The 18,311-nt window shown below is 39.3% G+C and overlaps 2 protein-coding genes across 2 annotated transcripts in view; both read right to left on the bottom strand.

Moving 5' to 3' along the window:
• Positions 1-18,311, bottom strand: part of TMEM199 (transmembrane protein 199) — a 345,481-nt gene that overhangs the window by 176,612 nt on the left and 150,558 nt on the right. The gene's annotated exons all lie outside the window — the stretch shown is intronic.
• The window catches only part of NLK (nemo like kinase), a 153,059-nt gene continuing 136,530 nt past the window's right edge, over positions 1,783-18,311 (bottom strand). The window contains exons 8-11 of the mRNA XM_050763206.1: positions 11,963-12,049; positions 6,972-7,170; positions 5,971-6,064; positions 1,783-3,565 (exon numbers count right to left, since the gene is read on the bottom strand). Of these exons, the coding sequence (XP_050619163.1) occupies positions 3,511-3,565; positions 5,971-6,064; positions 6,972-7,170; positions 11,963-12,049 (435 nt within the window). The 3' untranslated portion in view covers positions 1,783-3,510. The remainder of the gene's footprint in view (positions 3,566-5,970; positions 6,065-6,971; positions 7,171-11,962; positions 12,050-18,311) is intronic.

The following is an 18,311-nucleotide window of genomic DNA, read 5'->3' as shown; positions in this document are numbered from 1 at the left end:
TCTCAAGCAGACCCAAACAAACTTATGTGCCCACGTACCTCCTGGAGAGTCTTCGTTTATCCTTAGGGGTGTCTGTACCCCAGTTTAAAGAATGCTGCTGTAATTTATCATCCCCACAACCAGATATTATTATTATTATTATATGCAATCTGTGTTTGCTTAGTTTCCCCCAAGTGTTCACCGATTTCTTTGTTCACCATTCTTGAAGATCTGCTTTTAGTTATTCTTTTTCTTCCTCTTGAAGTACATCATCTTCTTGAAGTAAAGTAAGTCCCCTTTAGAACTGCCTTTGGTGAGGCTCTGTTGATAGTAAACTCAATTTGTTTTCTGAAAATATCTTAAAAGTTGTCTTAATTTCAAAATTCAAATTTTGTCTTCTATTCTTTTTTATTTTAATATAAAGTAATATTTTAAATAACATAGCATAGAGGGGAAAAAAAATTCTAAACCTTATGAGTCATCGCAAGAGATAATCTGCATCTTCCACATGTTCTCAAACTGCATACAAATTGTAGGTGATATAGCCCTAACTTACCTGTCCACACTGACTCTATTGGCTTTGGGAACTCCACAGTTTTGCAATTCCCAAAAATAAAGCAATAAGGAACAAATCTCCTTGGTTTTCTAAGTAGGTTTCAGTAAGAGCAGGTCAATATATTTTCCCAAATACTTATCTGTAAAGGAATTTAGTTTTTGTTTTTTTTTTTCTCTGAGACAGAATCTCGCTCTGTTGCCCAGGCTAGAGTGCACTGGCACAATCTCAGCTCACTGCAACCTCCACCTCCTGGGTTCAAACGATTCTCCTGCCTTAGACTGCTGAGTAGCTGGGATTACAGGCGCCCGCCACCTACCATGCCTGGCTAATTTTTGTATTTTTAGTAGAGATGGGGTTTCACCATGTTGGCCAGGCTGGTCTGGAACTCATGACCTCAAGTGATCTACCCACCTCAGCCTCCCACAGTGCTGAGATTACAGATGTGAGCCACTATGCCCGGCCAGAATTTAGTTTCAAAATGGTATGTATAACTCAAAATGATCTTTTGTAAGTGATGAAACTGGTTTCCTTATCTAAGCATTGGTGATATTAATATGGCTTCCTGACAAGTAATTCTTAGTAAGTATTCAAAATTTTGTTGAATGAATAATAAATGTATTTATATTAATTTACACGAGTTAGAATAGTCAACTGCCTCAATGTCAGGAAAAAAAATCCATTCATTTTGCTAAATAAAGAAAAGATAGGGAGAAGTACACACCACCTACAAACTCAAGAGTAATGTTTCTTTAGCCTCAGGGAAAGTATTTTGAAGCTAGGCAGCCTGGTTTCAGGCCTTGATTACACCAACACTGGGCTGGGACTTCTTCCTTAGCTGAAAGTACCTTTGGGCTGCTAGGGGCAGGAGGCAGAAGTGAAGAGGAGGGAGGTATCAAGTCCCTCTTTACCAGTCTGCTTCATACAAAGCAATCTACTTTTATTTGTTTAATATATTGGACTCCAAGATATTGCTTCAAAGAAAAAAAAGTTTGAAAATCACTGGATTAGAGACTCTAAGGTCTAAAAAGACTTCTATATTGTGTGTATTTAAATCACGTCTTTGATACTGATTTAACTAAATTTTCAATATGTTGTCAGTCTAAAGTCTCTGAGAAGATTTTTAAAAACAATCTATTTCCTCAAAGATCAAAGTGGAAATAGGAAGTGTCTCAAAACTTTGCAAAGTCAGGATACGAGTTGTACTGAAGAGAAAACAAAAGAAACTGAAATAAAACAGATGAGACAACTTTTTCAAATGTCACATTTAATGTTTTCACCACTGTACTTCAAATCTACATTGTACAAAGTGACCAGAAAGTGTGCCACGGTAATTGACCAACCTCTGAGATTGTACCTTTCACACCAGTGTCTTCTTGGGCTCTTTTGATACTAAACACGTTTCTCATTCAAGTGAATTGAAATGCTTCAGTTGGGTTGATTCTCAGGAGCCTCATAAAAAAAAAACAAAGATATTGCACCATCTTTGTTTAGTAATTCAATGTTTGTTTCTTTCACAGCAAATAATTACTTCATTGAAGTTAAAACTTCCAAACATAACTTATTAATAGTCTTCAAATTCAGCTCAGATCACTCAAGTTGAAAATACTCTGCTAAATACAGATAACTTACAATAACTTTAACAGTTAATTGTCCATAACACACACCAAGGTTTTTTCCTAGACCAATTTTAAGACGATCCATTAGTATTCCTTGTACAGGTGAAAAATGATCTTCAATTTTCTTGTCTTTTTATTTTTAATATAAAAGTTGGAAGGGACATTCAAGTTTCAAGTCTCCACACTGAACTTAAAAAAAAAAAATAGTCATCATCAGCATGTGGAGGTAAACAAGCCAAGTTGTATAACTCCAGGAGGTAGAGGCCTTCGATTTGTATTCATATGTACATATGCACAGAAGAATTCAGTGTTCCAACAGAAAAAAAGAACTTGTCAAAAAGTAATAAGTTATTTACTACTGTGACATTTCAAGACTCCCACAGCTTTGCCTAAGGACACAAACACATTTGACATAATTCCCTATGTGCCTTTTTTGTGGCTTAAATTTTTTTTTAATTTGTTTTTGTCTTTTATTATTTTTTTTACTGTCCAGTGCAGGAAAAGTCTCACAAAATTTCACAGACCTAAAATGTGCAAGCTAGTTCTCTTTCTATACAGCAATGTTGGGATTCTTTTGAAATTAGCCCAGAAATGAATTATTTACACACATGAAAGATGCATGCTTGGGGTTCTTTTATGTAAGAAAGAGCAGAAAAACTTCTAATAAAAATAGATTAAATATATATATATATATTTATACTGGGTAAGGAAAACAAAAGTTTAGTCTCTCCTAGTCACAAACTCATTCTCTCTACCCACAACATTGGATTTTAGACAGCACACATCACCATCACGGCTCTAATGAGAAGCTACTTATAGGGCTTGATCATTAGGTGGCATGCCCCTCTTCCCTACCCTCCCCCCAGGTGCAGCCACGATCAGCTCATGTGGCTCCATGATTGGTTGCAGGCAAGGTTTCTAGATTCTTTAGTTTTAGAAAACCCCAAATCTTTAGGAATGGCTCAAATATCAAAATGTATGACTGTCCTTTGTGTGTGTGTGTGTGAACAATCTCACTTCATTTTAGAAAAGAAAAACAAAACAAAAACATAAAATCCCAAACTCCCAAATTTGGTTCAATTCTCTTTTGTTCTGAGGTGAGCCACAACAGCTGCACTAAATTCATAAAACATGTGCAACTCTGGGTAAAATATTTTTCTTCTAAAAGCACAACCACTTTACAAGATTAAAAGTCTAGTAACATTTCTAAATATTATTCATATCATACAAGTAGTGGTTGTTAATTTAAAACTTCATTAGTAAAATTACAGTACAAGCATGATTAACCTCCAGAATTGCAAATCCCAGACTCCAGTGGAAAGCTACATTACATCTTCAGTAGTACATTATCTTCCACCATTACTCCCACACCAGAGGAGATGGGGGCATCTCAGATGGCTGAGCAACAGTGGAACTGGAAGAAAACAGAGATGGAGAAATTAGTTGTAATGTCACAATGGACAAAAGGGTAATTCACTACTACCTGTTTTCCTCTCTTCCTCTGAAAAAATTAAGTCCACTTCTGGATTTTTATTTGTTTCTTTGAAGTTGAATTTGCTCTAAGTTGCTTGTTTATGGACCTGTTATCTATGGAGAGGCAATCTGGTATAGTGGTTAATATGCAGGCTCGAAAACAATATGTCATTTACTAGTTGTATGGCACTGAGCAAGTGCCTTAATCTCTTCTCATTTGGAAAGGAATGATGCTGTTTACCTCATAGGATACTGTGATGAATAAATGATAATAGATGTGAAGTGTTTTTCCACAGTGCCTACTTGAAAGTGTAAAGTAAATGTAGGTATTACAAGTAATAATTTCAATAATCAATCAGGAAAATAACCTTAAGGGATGTAGAATTATCCATTTAAAAGTAGCCTCTCAAAATACAGTGGCCTATTTTGAATGGGCCTTATAAGCATTCTTTTATCAAATATTAATGGAGAAGTATAGGTAATCATTTAGCACTGGTTATCCACAGATCTGTTATTGGCTTTTTCCTATGTCTAAGGTTGCTAATTAGATTACAAACTTGAGAGGGAAAAGTATAACCCCTTGTTTCCCCAAGGCCCAGGATCATTTGCACCTAAGCCGTTAAACTGCCTAACTGACTGGGTCACTGACTCTTAGGGGAAAATAGTAAAACAAAGTAATTTAAAACCACAGATAAATAAAAATGCAACTTAACTCTTTCTTCCAATAGAAAAATACATGGAAGAAATGAAAGTCACTCGATTTTACAAACTTTAAGCATAAAATCTTGACTGCGGCCCAACAAATCCAACCAACTTTAATATGATTAAAGGGAAAGAGCATCAGGGAGAGAGAAAAAGGAGAGGAGCAAGGCAGCAGGGAAGATAGAGACTGTCACGACTCAGATCGGAATCCACCCTTTGTCCTGCTTTGTGATACTGGAGCCAGACCCTGTTCATGGTTCCCCTTTTCCACCTAGCTTAATGTTAGCTTTTGTCAACACAGGGTGCTGGAAGGGCATTTGCAAGGCTGTAGCATCAGGAAGCAGTCTCCCTTCCTTGGTTTGTTGTGCTTTTTTTTGGTCATGTGGAAGGCTCAGCTTTGGTCCACCCGAACTCTCCTGGCAGGCGGTCTTTGATGGACCAGTTCTGCCCACACCTGCTGGCACACTTCCTCTTCCGCACCACCCTTGTGCTGTGTGTTCCTGTTTCTGTGGCAGCCATACCCTCTCCAAAGAGGTCCTTACATGGAGGACCCTCTTCTAAATTCTTAATTTTCTTAATTTCTTTCTTGTTTACTCTCCTCAGTCTACAGGGAGTGGCTGCTTTCTGCATTTGCTACTTCAGCAGCCTTCAGAATCCTCTTTATGCCTTTTAGCAGTTGATCATCTTTCCTTGTTAACAATTCTTATTACTGAATTTTCCCCATTCATATTATAGGGAAATGGTTTATTTCTCCTGACTAGACCCTGATCAATATATAAGGAGTTAAGGAAAAAGAGATCAAGAGAAGGACAGAAAGACAAGGAGAATGAAGCCTGGTAACTTCCAACATAGGTTCATAGCTCTACCATAAGCCTTTTGACTTCTCTAAATAGGCTACACTAAGCCTTTTGACTTCTCCTCTAAATAGGCTACACCAGCAGTCCACCTGCACATACAAAAATTATTTTCTTGCTTGCAGTTATTACTAGGGAGTGGGAATGGTAGTGGGAACTGAGATGACCACGTCTAACTCCAGGACAGGTGGCCACCATACTAATGCTGCAGTAGGATCGCCACGTACCTGATGAGGCAGCACAATGGTCATCTGGGGAAAAAATCGCCAAAGCAACCACAGTCAACTGACACCAGTGTAAAATGTGATGCTTATGGTGTTTTTTTTTTTTTCCTTTGAGATGGAGTTTTGCTCTTGTTGCCTAGGCTGGAGTGCAATGGTGCGATCTCGGCTCACTGAAACCTCTGCCTCCTGGGTTCAAGTGATTCTCCTGCCTCAGCCTCCTGAGTAGCTGCGATTACAGGCATGCACCACCACACCTGACTAATTTTGTATTTTTAGTAGAAACGAGGTTTCTCCATGTCAGTCAGGCTGGTCTCAAACTCCAGACCTCAGGTGGTCTGTCTGTCTCGGCTTCCCAAAGTGCTGGGATTATAGGCATGAGCTACTGCACCCAGCCCAGATGCTTACAGTTTTAATACACTTTTGACTAAAGCCAAACCTCATAACAGAAACTTTCTGTTGCATCTTTTATCTATGTTATCTAAATAAAAACAGAAAAATGCTGAATAATGAAGTAACACTGGCATCCTTTTACTTCTAATAAGAATGTTAGAAATACATATAGTTACCTAATAAAGCTCTTAAAAGCAGCAGACTGAGGGTTGATGCAGAGAGGCACTCTGTTTCCTTTCTGCTGTTCCAAAATGAACTGATGAATAATTTCTGTGGAGAAAACAAACATCACACAATCCATGATAATTTGCAAGCCCGGGAGCAGTGAATTCTCAGCTAACTCTAGCCAGCATCTGAAAAGCATTTCCTACTGATTTAGTTGAATCAAACACACACATCATCTATCAAGCAGAATTCAGCTGAACTTCCTAAAACTAAAATGACAGCTGTTGCTAAATATAAGCAAGAAACGTACTAGTGGCATTACGCAGACTGCAACCCCATCAGTGGGAAGAGTAAAATGGTCTATAAATTTGAGAGAGACTTCACAAGTTTGGCATTATGAGTGAACTCTTCTAAGTTGCTGGCAATTATTGCCTTTTTGAAGATCACTTAAAGACCTCAGTTTGTATCTAGGTGTATAGTTTCAGGTGGTTACTTTGGGGACTACCCTCTCTCTTGTAAAATGTCCTACAGTAGACACTAAAATCACTCAGAAGTTTGGATGTCATTACTCCCACTGTATCCCAATAGGAGATCCTGCCACAAAATTTTATGAGTACACTATCAGAAATTCCCTTCTCTTGTCATCATCCAAGGAATAATTCCCACAGTGAATATTTATGCTCTATGGAACTTTGTATGTTATATAAAGAAGTTCAATACGTTTGAATCAATGAGATGACATTGAGTGAATACATATTAAACATATTTTGAGTCATACTCACTAAATAAACTTTGAAAATAAGAACAAAATATTCATTCATCTCCCCAACCTTCACCTGGATATAATATTAAATATGCTTTGTTATGCCCTGGACACATAGGTATATGCAAGGTTGTAAAATAAACATAGAGGGGAGCTTTGGTTACCATCCAGATCTCAGCTCTTCATGGCCACCTAATGGAAAATGTTACTAGGCCTATTGCCTGGCCGAAGGCCAAAACAGATACTCACCTTTAACCTGTCGGACAGAACTGAGGTTCTTCTCAAAAGTGTCATCAAATTTGGGATTGGTAACAGGCTCAAAGTCACTGGTATAAACTCTTCCAGTAGAGGTGGAAAAGCAACATTTACACATACATGTGTGATATCGTAGTCGCCCTTCATCTAGGTAGGGGTGGGCTAAGGCATCCTTAGCGGATATTCTTTTGGACTGAAATCAAATTAGAGACCAGCACATCAACACTACAGATAAATATGACTGTTCACATAGGATCTTTCAAAAGACACATTAACTGCTTTACACAGCATATATATAATTTATAGTACATCACGTCCAAAGAGGGATAATTGAATTTAGAGGTGGGTAACATAGTAGCAGAGGGAGTGTATGATTTAGGACAACTACTGTTATTATCTACCATCATAAAGTACTTAGAAGTGCCTTGCTTCTAAAATTCTGAGAAATTACTACATTGAAATAGATGTATGCAGGGTCAAAAATCACAAATATCATGACATTTAACTATGTAGCGCTTTGAAGGGGTTATGTTTACCTTTTAAATAACAGGCTATATTTTCTAAATATGTGTCAGCATCCAGAAGATGTGTTCACAGTGGCAATTTTCAAAGCTGCTTGAAATTTTTATTCTCTTAGAATACCAAATGGATGATGGCAAAAGCTGCTGGAGTTAGGCAGCAGATAGTGGTCTGACTGCCATGTTTTGAGATATAGCTCAGTCTGAATATCAGGAATCTAGTCTATCTTTTTGTTTTCTGGCACTCTATTTTTTAAATTTTTCGTAGAGATGGGGTTTCACTGTATTCTTGAATTTCTGGCCTCCAGTCTTGGCCTCCTGAAGTGCTGGGACTGCAGGCATGAGCTACTGCGCCTAGTAATTTTCTGTCACTTTAGATCAGAATACTTAATATACGAGTTTTAAGTTTGCCTGAAAATCTAAACTTTTAACATTACTCCATGAAAAAAATTAAAGAAACTGTCCCTTCTTTTAGCTCAGTAGACATATGTGTACTACTGAAAGTAAATTTTAAAGATTTAAGCATGAACTCAATAGTACAGAGTAGGACAAAAACAAGAACACACACTTTGCCCTGATTCCAATATGACCAAGCACTTTACATTACACAATTTAAGAATGAAAACCACTTTTGTTCTCAAATAAACCAAAAACAACTGTTCTGGTCCCCAAATAATAATAAAATGTTTCTCATAAACCTGGATTTCCTAAAAACACTTTTATCTCTGATTTTCGCTATGCTGATGTAAAAAGGCATATCATGACCTTTCAAGATAAGATAATCACAGAAGAAACCGGGTGTTTATCTACCATGAACAGGCAAATGTATACTTGATAACCTTGTTTTTTTTTCCTTTCAATAAATTTATGTTTTGTATTTGGTGATCTAGCTCTTTTGAAGTCTGACTTCCCTGCATTCTTAGCAAGTAAACTTTTTCCTTTTCTTTTTTTCTAAAAAAGTCTGAGTCCTTTGATAGCTATTCCTAGAGATTCCACTGGGATAGTGTTCCACTGTTTGAACCCAAAGGAACAAGTAGGCTGACAGTATATGTGCCTGATCCTGGGCCCCTCTGAGCTCTGGGCTTCCCCTTCCTTCTATTTTTCATTAACTTCTGTTCATGAGTTTCAGGACACAACTTCAACAGTTTATCTTTCTGTTCCTTTAGGTTATATACAGTGATCATTCCAACAACATACTTGTCTGTAAGATGTTTCACACTTACACCGCTGTCCAGTTTCTCCAATAGCTTGGCATTCTGTGCTATAGATAAACATAAATGCTTCCTCTTTTTAAAAAAATCAGTTATCTGCTGGGTTATCTGCAGGACTTTTTGACATTTTCAATAATACTTTTACTCCAAAGAGCACAGAATAGGCAAAAAATACAATAAGTAATGCCCATAGGTCTTGGCAGCATGTGGGACATTGTGGGGAACCTGTCATTGGTGCATCTGGCCTGCACATATGCCATTTTATTACCCTTTGTGGGGACACTTGCATGGGGGAATCTGGATATGCCTGGGGAAGACAGAATCACAGCTGAAGGAGGCTGGAGGGTCTTTTTTCCCTTGAGGATACTGAACAAACTGTGTGTTGTATGCCTGCTTTTTGACGGTGACCTGTCACTGAGGTCAGGTCATTTATGTTGTTATGTTGGCACTCAGTGTTCCAGATTACAGATGTTCAGAGAGAGAGAGAGAGAGAGGGAGAGAGAGAGTGTGTGTGTGTGTGAGTGTGTGTGTGTGTCTGTGTATCTCACCACAGACACCTACCTTTTAGACTCAATCAAGTAATTGAGTCAGCATTTCAGTCCAGGAGCAGACATGCCATGGCAGTAGACTGCTTAACCCAAGATCAACAAAACAAGAATAACTAGTTACCTCAGACTAAATGGACTAAATAAATACACTGATTTAAATATGGTCAATGGTCTGTTCTTCATGGATATTTAAAAAGTGGCTCATGCCTGTAATCCCAGCACTTTGGGAGGCCGAGGCAGGTGGAACACTTGAAGTCAGGAGTTCGAGACCAGCTTGGCCAACATAGTGAAATCCTGTTTATACCAAAAATATAAAAATAAATGAGGTGGGTGTGGTGGCACACATCTGTAATCCCAGGTACTCGGGAGGTTGAGGCAGGAGAATCTCTTGAACCCAGGAGGTGGAGGTTGCGGTGAGCCGAGATCATGCCACTGTACTCCAGCCTGGGCCACAGAGTGAGACCCTGACACACACACACACCTCATTTCCTTCTTAATGTATTTCTGACTTTCAATTTAACAGGTTACAATCAGAAAAAAACTTTCTTTAAATGGTTTCTTGTTCTGATTGAACTCTCAGAACTGGAAATAAAAAAAAAAATCCTTAATATAGATCAAAAGCGAATAAAGCATCAGGCCAATTTAAAAATAATTCTGTAACAAAGTAACAAACTTGTTGGCTTTGTTAATAACACAGTGATAAAAACGGTTATTTATTATGTAGTGTGCATTAAATAAATTAATTTCTTTCTTTTTGAGACAGGGTTTCGCTCTGTCTCCCTTGCCAGGATGGAGTACAATGGGGAGCTCATGGCTCACTGTGGCCTTGGCCTTAACCTCCTGGGCTCAAGCCATCCTCCCACCTCAGCTTCCTGAGTAGGTGGGACTACAGGCAAGTGCTACCGCGCCCAGCTAATTTAAAAAATTTTTAATTTTGTTAATCCCTAAGTTGCCCAGGCTGGTCTTAAGCTCCTGGGCTCAGGGAATTCTCCCGCCTCAGCCTCCTAAAGTGCTGGGATTATAAGTGTGAGTCACTGTGCCCTATGCTCAGCCTAATTTCTTTATTTTTAAATGGACTGTGTAGTTACTTATATAGGTTCCATAAGAATATTCCATAAGAATATAAGCCTTTGTCAGGCCTATAGTATCACTAAGCACTTCACATACCACATGGTATGGTTTGGCTGTGTCCCCACCCAAATCTCATCTTGAATTCCCAGGTGCTATGGGAGGGACTTGGTGGGAGGTAACTGAATCATGGAGGCAGGTCTTTCCTGTGATGTTCTCGTGACAGTAAGTCTCATGAGATTTGACAGTATTAAAAAGGGGAGTTTCCCTGCATAAGCTCTGACTCTGCCTGCTGTCATCCATGTAAGACGTGACTTGCTCCTCCTCATCTTCCACTATGATTGTGAGGCTTCCCAGTCATGTGGGAATGTAAGTCCAATTAAACCTCTTTCTTTTGTAAATTGCCCAGTCTTGGGTATGTCTTTATCAGCAGCATGAAAACGGACTAATACACCACAGTAAAAAACAGAAAACAGCAGCAAAAAACACCAAAATAAACACATAAGCAATCTAAATTGTACCCTGAGACATTACAAAAATAACTTGGGTCACCCTAATTGGTTCTGGTCCCCCAAATAAAAAAACCTTGACTGTTTCTCACAAACCAGGACTCTAACAGAATTATTTTTATCCCTAATTTTTGCTGTGCTGATGTCTGAAGGATTGTGAATTTGATATCTTCTGAGAAAGTTGCAGCTTTCTCACTACAAATGGACCAACGTAAACTTAGTAACTCTGGTAATTTTGTGGTTGTTTTATCTTTTAAATATCTGGTATTTTTTGTATTTGGTAACTTTGTATTCTCGGCAAGTTAAATTTTCTTTTCTAAACGCTTCCATTTGTAAGTCTTCTTTGACAATAGTTATCGGCATAGATATGAATAATAAATATTCTTTGGATGAATGAATAAATGAAGAGCTGAACTTACAGTATAATTTGTAGTATGTTCCAGAAGAGTCAAGTCCAGAAAGGGTATTGGGAAAAGCTTCCATCTCAAAAACCCAGAGCAAACATTTTCTTATGCAATATAATGGTCAGATTTTTTTCAAATAATCTTAAAAAACTTTGTGTCCTAGCTGGGCGTGGTGGCTCACATCTGTAATCCCAGCACTTTGGGGGGCCGAGGCAAAAGGATCACTTGAGCCCAAGAGTTCAAACCAGCCTGAGCAATATAGTGAGACCTCTTCTCTACAAAATACTTAAAAATCAGCTGAGCATGTTTGTAGTCCCAGCTACTCAAGGGGCTGGGGTAGGAGGACTGCTTGAGGGGTTGAGGGTACAGTGAGCTGAGATCACACCTCTGCACTCCAGCCTGGGTGACAGAGCAAGACCTTGTCTCAAAACAAACAAAAAATTATTTTGTCTTGATTTAACTTGGTGTCAAATTCCTTTTACAAATATTGAGATAAGAAATAAGAGGTACATAAGATCCAGCTCCTTATCTCTTCCCCTAGATTCTTATGTGTTAATAATCAAACTTCTGTGTGATGAGCGTGCATGATACATATGATATGGGGGACTGAAGTTTATGTTTTGAAAAGTAATTATTTACATTGCCAATCTATTCAAAACCACACTGTTTCTCTCGAACACATGTATTTGTAATTCGTTAAAAATACATAAAAACAAACACTACTTACTGGATCAAAGACCAACATCCTGCAAAGGAGATGAACAGCTTCATGTGTAGCCTGGCTAGACAGGGTATAGAGTACAGGAAGAGATGGCTGTGAAAAAATTAAAAATTCAAATATTTAAGTGAGTCTCTATGTGAACAGCTATGGAATACAGCCAACTTATGACAAGGTAAGTACTCAGCTCAAAAGGCAATGTGTGTCTAAACTCGAAGAGAATGAGTTTTCCCTTCATTAACCAGTCTTCAAAAGCAACAATTGTTACTAACTTCCCATAGCATTTTTATTTTTTTATTTTATTATTTATTTATTCTTTTGATATGGAGTCTCGCTCTCTTGCCCAGGCTAGGGTGCAGTGGCGCCATCTCGGTTCACTGCAACCTCTGCCTTCCAGGTTCAAGCAATTCTTCTGTGGTCAGCCTCCTGAGTAGCTGGGATTACAGGTGTGTGCCACCACGCTCAGGTAATTTTTGCATTTTTAGTAGAGATGGGGGTTTCACCATATTGGCCAGGTTGATCTCGAACCCCTGACCTCAAGTGATCTGCCGCCTCGGCCTCCCAAAGTGCTGAAATTACAGGCGTGAGCCACCACGTCTGGCCCCGTATATTTTTATATTGCATGATTACCCACTGTAGGGGAAAGCACAAAAGAGCCTATAAAAAATGAAAACGAATTGTAAATATGGCACTCCTGCTAGCCATTTTTTTTTTTTTTTTTTTTTAAATAGGAGAAAAGGCATGCACATTTATTTATCATGGGTACACAGGAGGCTTCAAAATAAAGCCCAAAATCCCCAATGAGGTACAGAAGCTTGAGGTTATAGAAACAATGTGGGCTCAGAGCATGGCCAAAAACGGGTTTTAGCCTTACATCTTAAATGCTTTGGCAAGAATGATAATCAAACACGCCTAGGGGTGGGAGAGAAAAGATTGAAAGGTTTTAAAACCTGGGTCACACGCAAAGCACGTAAACTATAAGCATGTGAACTATGTCTTATGATATTACCATAAAAGGTGCTGAGATACTAGTCCTAAAGGAGCCAAAGGACATGCAAGAACTTACAGAACCTTTAATAAAGTACACCACTGGTTTTGACACCACTGGTTCAATCTGAATTGTCTTTAGCATTGATTTCTCACTCAATAATTGCCTTCGTAAGTGGTAGGCATATCCACATGGCCATATCTGACTTCCGTGAAGCAGAGAGGTGGCTTTAACGACCTGAGAAGCCATAGGGCTTATAAAGCTTCCATTTTACTGCTAGAAGTGTCAGGGGACAGAGCAGGTAAATGGCATCATTGCTCTGTCTCTCACACAAGTAAATTCTTTATCTCTAACGTAAAAAAGGCAGAATTAAGGAAGGTGACAAAAAATGTTTAGACACTCCCTGTCTTCCAATGCTTAATATAACCACATGGCAGAGAATTTTTTCCTCAAGCTTTGAAAGTTCTAGACTTATGGCCAAATTATTATTGGCTTGACTTTCACACCACTTAAAAAAAAACAAACTAATCTCTTAGTGGGGTAAATGATTTTCCTAATGAGTTTTAGACTTGGCGTCTACTTGTAACCTTTCTGTGGTCAGAAAGTTTGGTAGGTCAAAGCCTATGAAAATCAACTCAAATAACAATAAAGTCAAAGGCTAAGGCTGGGTGCGGTGGCTTACATTTGTAATCCCAGCACTTTGGGAGGCCGAGGCAGAAGGACTGCTTGAGCTTGCAAGTTTGAGACCAGCCTGGGAAACATTGTGAGATGCCATTGCTACAAAAAACTTCAAAATTAGCCAGGCCTGGTGGTACATGCCTGTAGTCCCAGCTACTCAGACAGCTGAGGTGAGAGGATTGCTTGAGCCTAGGAGGTTGAGGCTGCAGTAAGCCGTGCTTATGCCCCTGCACTCTAGCCTGGGTGACAGAATGAGATTCTAAAAACAAAAAAAAGTCAAAGCCTAGCCTAAAGAAAACCTAACTTTAGGAGTAATGACCCCTGACCTTCACTAAGATTGGGAAAGTGAAGAGACTCAAGTGCCATAAACTATATTTTATCTGGATCTGATCTCTTCCCATTAGCTCTAAGTGCTGCTGCTGCTTCTTTTTCTTAAAGAAATGGAGTCTTGCTATGTTGCCCAGGCAGGGCTCAAGTGATCATCCCACCTCAGCCTCCCAAGTAGCTGGGACCAAAGGCACGTGCCACTGTGCCCAGCTTCTCTAAATCCTTTTTACATCCTCTGTTTCTTCAGGGGTTCCCTATAAAACTTTGAACTTTTAGGATATAATCTCAGACTAGAGCAGCCTTTCATAGTTCCTGGGCTTCTTGTTTTATATAACGCCCAGACTGCTTCACTATGATTATATTTGTGGGAAAAACTAAAAAGAGAGTTTTAAAAACATATATGTTTCTCTCATTTGAAAAACAATTTAAAAGCCATCTGTGAACTGTGTGGTATCTTTATCTGGTCCTGATCTCTTCTGCAGACACTGCCTCATCATATCACTTTAGGGTCAGGGCATTTACATTTTGTTACTACATCATTAATGGTCTATTAACAAGAGAGCAGAACTTCAAAAAGGGGTGGGGTGGTGAGGGGAAGGCAGTCTGGCTTATATTTGGGAGAATTTGACCATCTCACCAACACTGTGTTACTTTCAAGGCAAACTGGAAGGAAGTTTTACTTGCAAACTCTTATATAAATTTCCTGTGGGTAGTCTGCCTTGTATTTTCTGGTTTGTCAGCAGATGAAAATTCAAAATATCACAGAAAGCTCCTGCCATTTGAGCACTGGAAGGCCAGAAACAGCAGCACGAACAGCAATACAAGCAGGTCTCATTGGGTCAAGCTCTCCACAACACCAGAAACAGGAGAAGCAGAACACTAAAAGGTTTCCTTGGACCTTAGTCATAGCCTCAGAATTCCGCTAGGACAACTATTTAATGTCAATAATTTTATATATCTTCCTCCTTCAAACAAAAGCCACGTAGGAAAATCCACCCCCCCAAAAAAAACAACAACAAAAAAAACGCACCAAGAAGATACCTCATAATCATCAGGAGGTAATTATTCATTATATATAAGTTTTCTTCAGGATCAAAGAGTAATAGAGATAAGATTAGATGGAGGTTCTAGCTCTGTGTCCTCACTAACTAATTAGATAAATCAACATGTCTCAACCTTGGTATCTTTTAAGTATAAAATGAGGGTGTTGGACCATCTGATTTCTGAAGTTTACTTTAGTTATAAATTGTATGTCTTTTTGTTGTTGTTGTTGTTTTGAGACAGGGTCTTGCTCTATCACTCAGGCTGAAGTGCAGTGGTGTGATCTCAGCTCACCGCAGCCTCCACCTCCTGGGCTCAAGCGATCTTGCTACCTTGGCCTCCCAGGTAGCTGGGACTACAGGTGCGCACCACCATAACCAGCTAATTTTTGTATTTTTGTAGAGACACGGTTTTGTCACGTTGCCCAGGCTGGTCTCAAAGTCCTGAGCTTGAGCCATTGGCCTCCTTGGCCTCCCAAAGTGCTGGGATTTGTACAGGTGTGAGCCACTGCACCCAGCCTTGTGTGAGTCTTGATAAGATTACTTTGGATAAAAAAATTACATATATGCACAGAGCCCATACAGCATATTTGGCATTCAAGTATCTGTAGACCAACTTGCTATTCCTTGGTAATAAAAAGAGAAGTATTTCTTTTCTTTTCTTTTCTTTTTTTTAAGAGACAGAGTCTTGCTCTATTGCCCAGGCTGAAGTGTAGTGGCACGATCACAGCTCACTGCAGCCTTGAACTCCCAGCCTCAAGTGACCCTCCTACCTGAGCCTTCTGAGTAGCTGGGACTACAGGCATGTGACACCATGGCTGGCTAACTTTTTTTTTCTTTTTTGAGACAGAGTCTCGCTCTGTTGTCCAGGCTGGAGTGCAGTGGTGTGATCTCAGCTCACTGCAATCTCCACTTCCCAGGTTCAAGCGATTCTCCTGCCTCAGCCTCCAGAGTAGCTGGGATTACAGGCGCCTGACACCACGCCCGGCTAATTTTTTGTATTTTTAGTAGAGCGGGGTTTCGCCATGTTGCCCAGGCTGGTTTCGAACTCCCGAGCTCAGGCAATCTGCCCACGTTGGACTCCCCAAGTGCTGGGATTACAGGTTTGAGCCACCACAGCCGGCCCTCACTAACTTTTTTTAAATTTTTTTTTTTTGGAGAGATAGGGTCTCCCTATGTTGCCCAGGCTGATCTCAAACCCTTGGGCTCAAGAGATCCTCCCATCTTGGCCTCCCAAAGTGCTAGGATTACAAGTGTAAGACACCATGCCCAGCCTAAGTATTTCTTGTTTAGAAATGTGTGAGTCTATAAAGCTCTGAAATTATCTGTATCAGTCAAAATAAGGAGAGGTGGAGAGTGATGGGGGAGAGGCTTTAACTTATAACTTAATTTACATGTGTTTTATACAAGAATTTTGTTACTGTGTAAAGTGAAGTAATTTGATATTCCAAAAAAATTTTTACTGTGAATAGCTGTCTTCTTTTTTACTAGCCTGTGCAGGTTGGCAGCCAAATTCCAGACAATTCGTACAACTGAATTGTCTCACCATAAACAGTTCTTTCCCTTCCACTCTCAAAGTGAAACTACTCATCCTATTTTTGTGGTGAAAGTATGTCATAGCTTAGCAAAGGGAATACTGGAAGAAGTACTAGAAGACATGAGTTTGAATCCTATCCTTGCCATTACTAGACTTCGGTAAGTCACTCAGGCTTTGGCTTTCTTATCTGTTAAACTGCACCAGTACACACATCCTTACCTCCTAATATCATTGATACTCATTTAGAAACTATCCAATGTCAGGGCCTGGGTTAGTTATTGAAGTAATGAAGATGAAAAAGACTCCTGTGGTGGGCAAGGAAGACAGGCAAATAAGTAGTTCTATATACCAGTGAATGGGGATAGAGAACAAATTAAAAGGCAGAATTTTTAAGACTTGAAGACAACTGGGTATGGAATGAGTGGCTAGAGAAAATAAAATTAGTGGATGTTAAGGCTACCTGAAATTTTAAATTTCTCCCTCCACCAAATTTCACCTTTCTTTATAAAAGCACACCCCAACAAATACAATAAACATAAAAGCATAATTTCAGCCTAGAACAGTCATATTACATACTTTCTCCTTTTCTGTGTCAGTTTATTAATACCAATGCTTCTTCAGAAAGACAACCATTAAAATTTTAGTTTCTACCACTGGCTCCACAGGAAAGATGAAGTGCTACAGATACTGCATTTCTAAGTTCACATTCTTCCCTCTAACTCACCAGCCATTAGGTTAAAACCATTTGGGCCAGGATATCAGCAACAAACAAGAAGTTTACATTTCTCTTAAATGCATTAGAATCAATCTGAATAAGCAAAAAAAAAAAAAAAAAAAAAAAAAGTCAGAATGCTTAGAAATATGCCCTAGACTGGGCACGGTGGCTCATGCCTATAATCATAACCCTTTGGGAGGCCAAGGTGGGAGAACTGCTTGAGCCCAGGAAGTCAAGACTAGGCAACTCAGGGAGATCCTGTCTCTTGGTTTTTGTGTTTTTGTTTTGTTTTGTTTTGAGTCTCACTCTGTCACCCAGGCTAGAGTGCAGTGGCACGATCTTGGCTCACTGCAACCTCTGGTTCAAGCAATTCTCCTGCCTCAGCCTCCCGAGTAGCTGAATTACAGGTGCCCACCACCACGCCTGGCTAATTTTCTTTGTATTTTTAGTAGGGACAGGCTTTCACCATGTTGACCAGGCTGGTCTTGAATTCCTGACCTCAACTGATTCGCCTGCCTTGGCCTCCCAAAGTGCTGGGATTACAGGTATGAGCCACCATGCCCAGCCAGAAGACCCTCTCTCTTAAAATAAAAATAAAATAAAATAAAAATAAAATAAAATAAAATAAAATAAAATAAAATAGGTTAGGCAGGGTGGCATGTGCTTGTAGTCCCAGTTATTCGAGAGGCTCGGGTATGAAGATTGCTTGAGCCTGGAAAGTTGAGGCTGCAATGAGCTATGCGCTCTAGTCTGGGTGACAGAGCAAGACCCTGTCTCAAAAGAAAAAAAAATGCCCTAAACATCTCATTTGGAAATATTTTTGCCAATTCTTCTAACATTCACCCATGTTAAATTTTCTCCTTTCAAATAAACTGCTCCATTTTCTGTTTGTTCTGCAAGTTTATAAGTAACTTAGCAATGTGGGAGTGAGTGGGTACCAGTGCTGAATCATGAGGACAGGAAGGGGTATAAAGAGTGCTCTATTAATGACTATGATTAATTAAATGAAGCAAAGATGAGCTTCCGGACTTGGGTGAGTGGCCCTAAACAATATGCCACAGTCATCATAAGCT

Source organism: Macaca thibetana, chromosome 16 (genome assembly GCF_024542745.1).
Source record: "Macaca thibetana thibetana isolate TM-01 chromosome 16, ASM2454274v1, whole genome shotgun sequence".
Classification (NCBI taxonomy): domain Eukaryota; kingdom Metazoa; phylum Chordata; class Mammalia; order Primates; family Cercopithecidae; genus Macaca; species Macaca thibetana.
The sequence above is the reverse complement of the archived record's forward strand: the minus strand, read 5'-3'. Positions and strand labels throughout refer to the sequence as shown.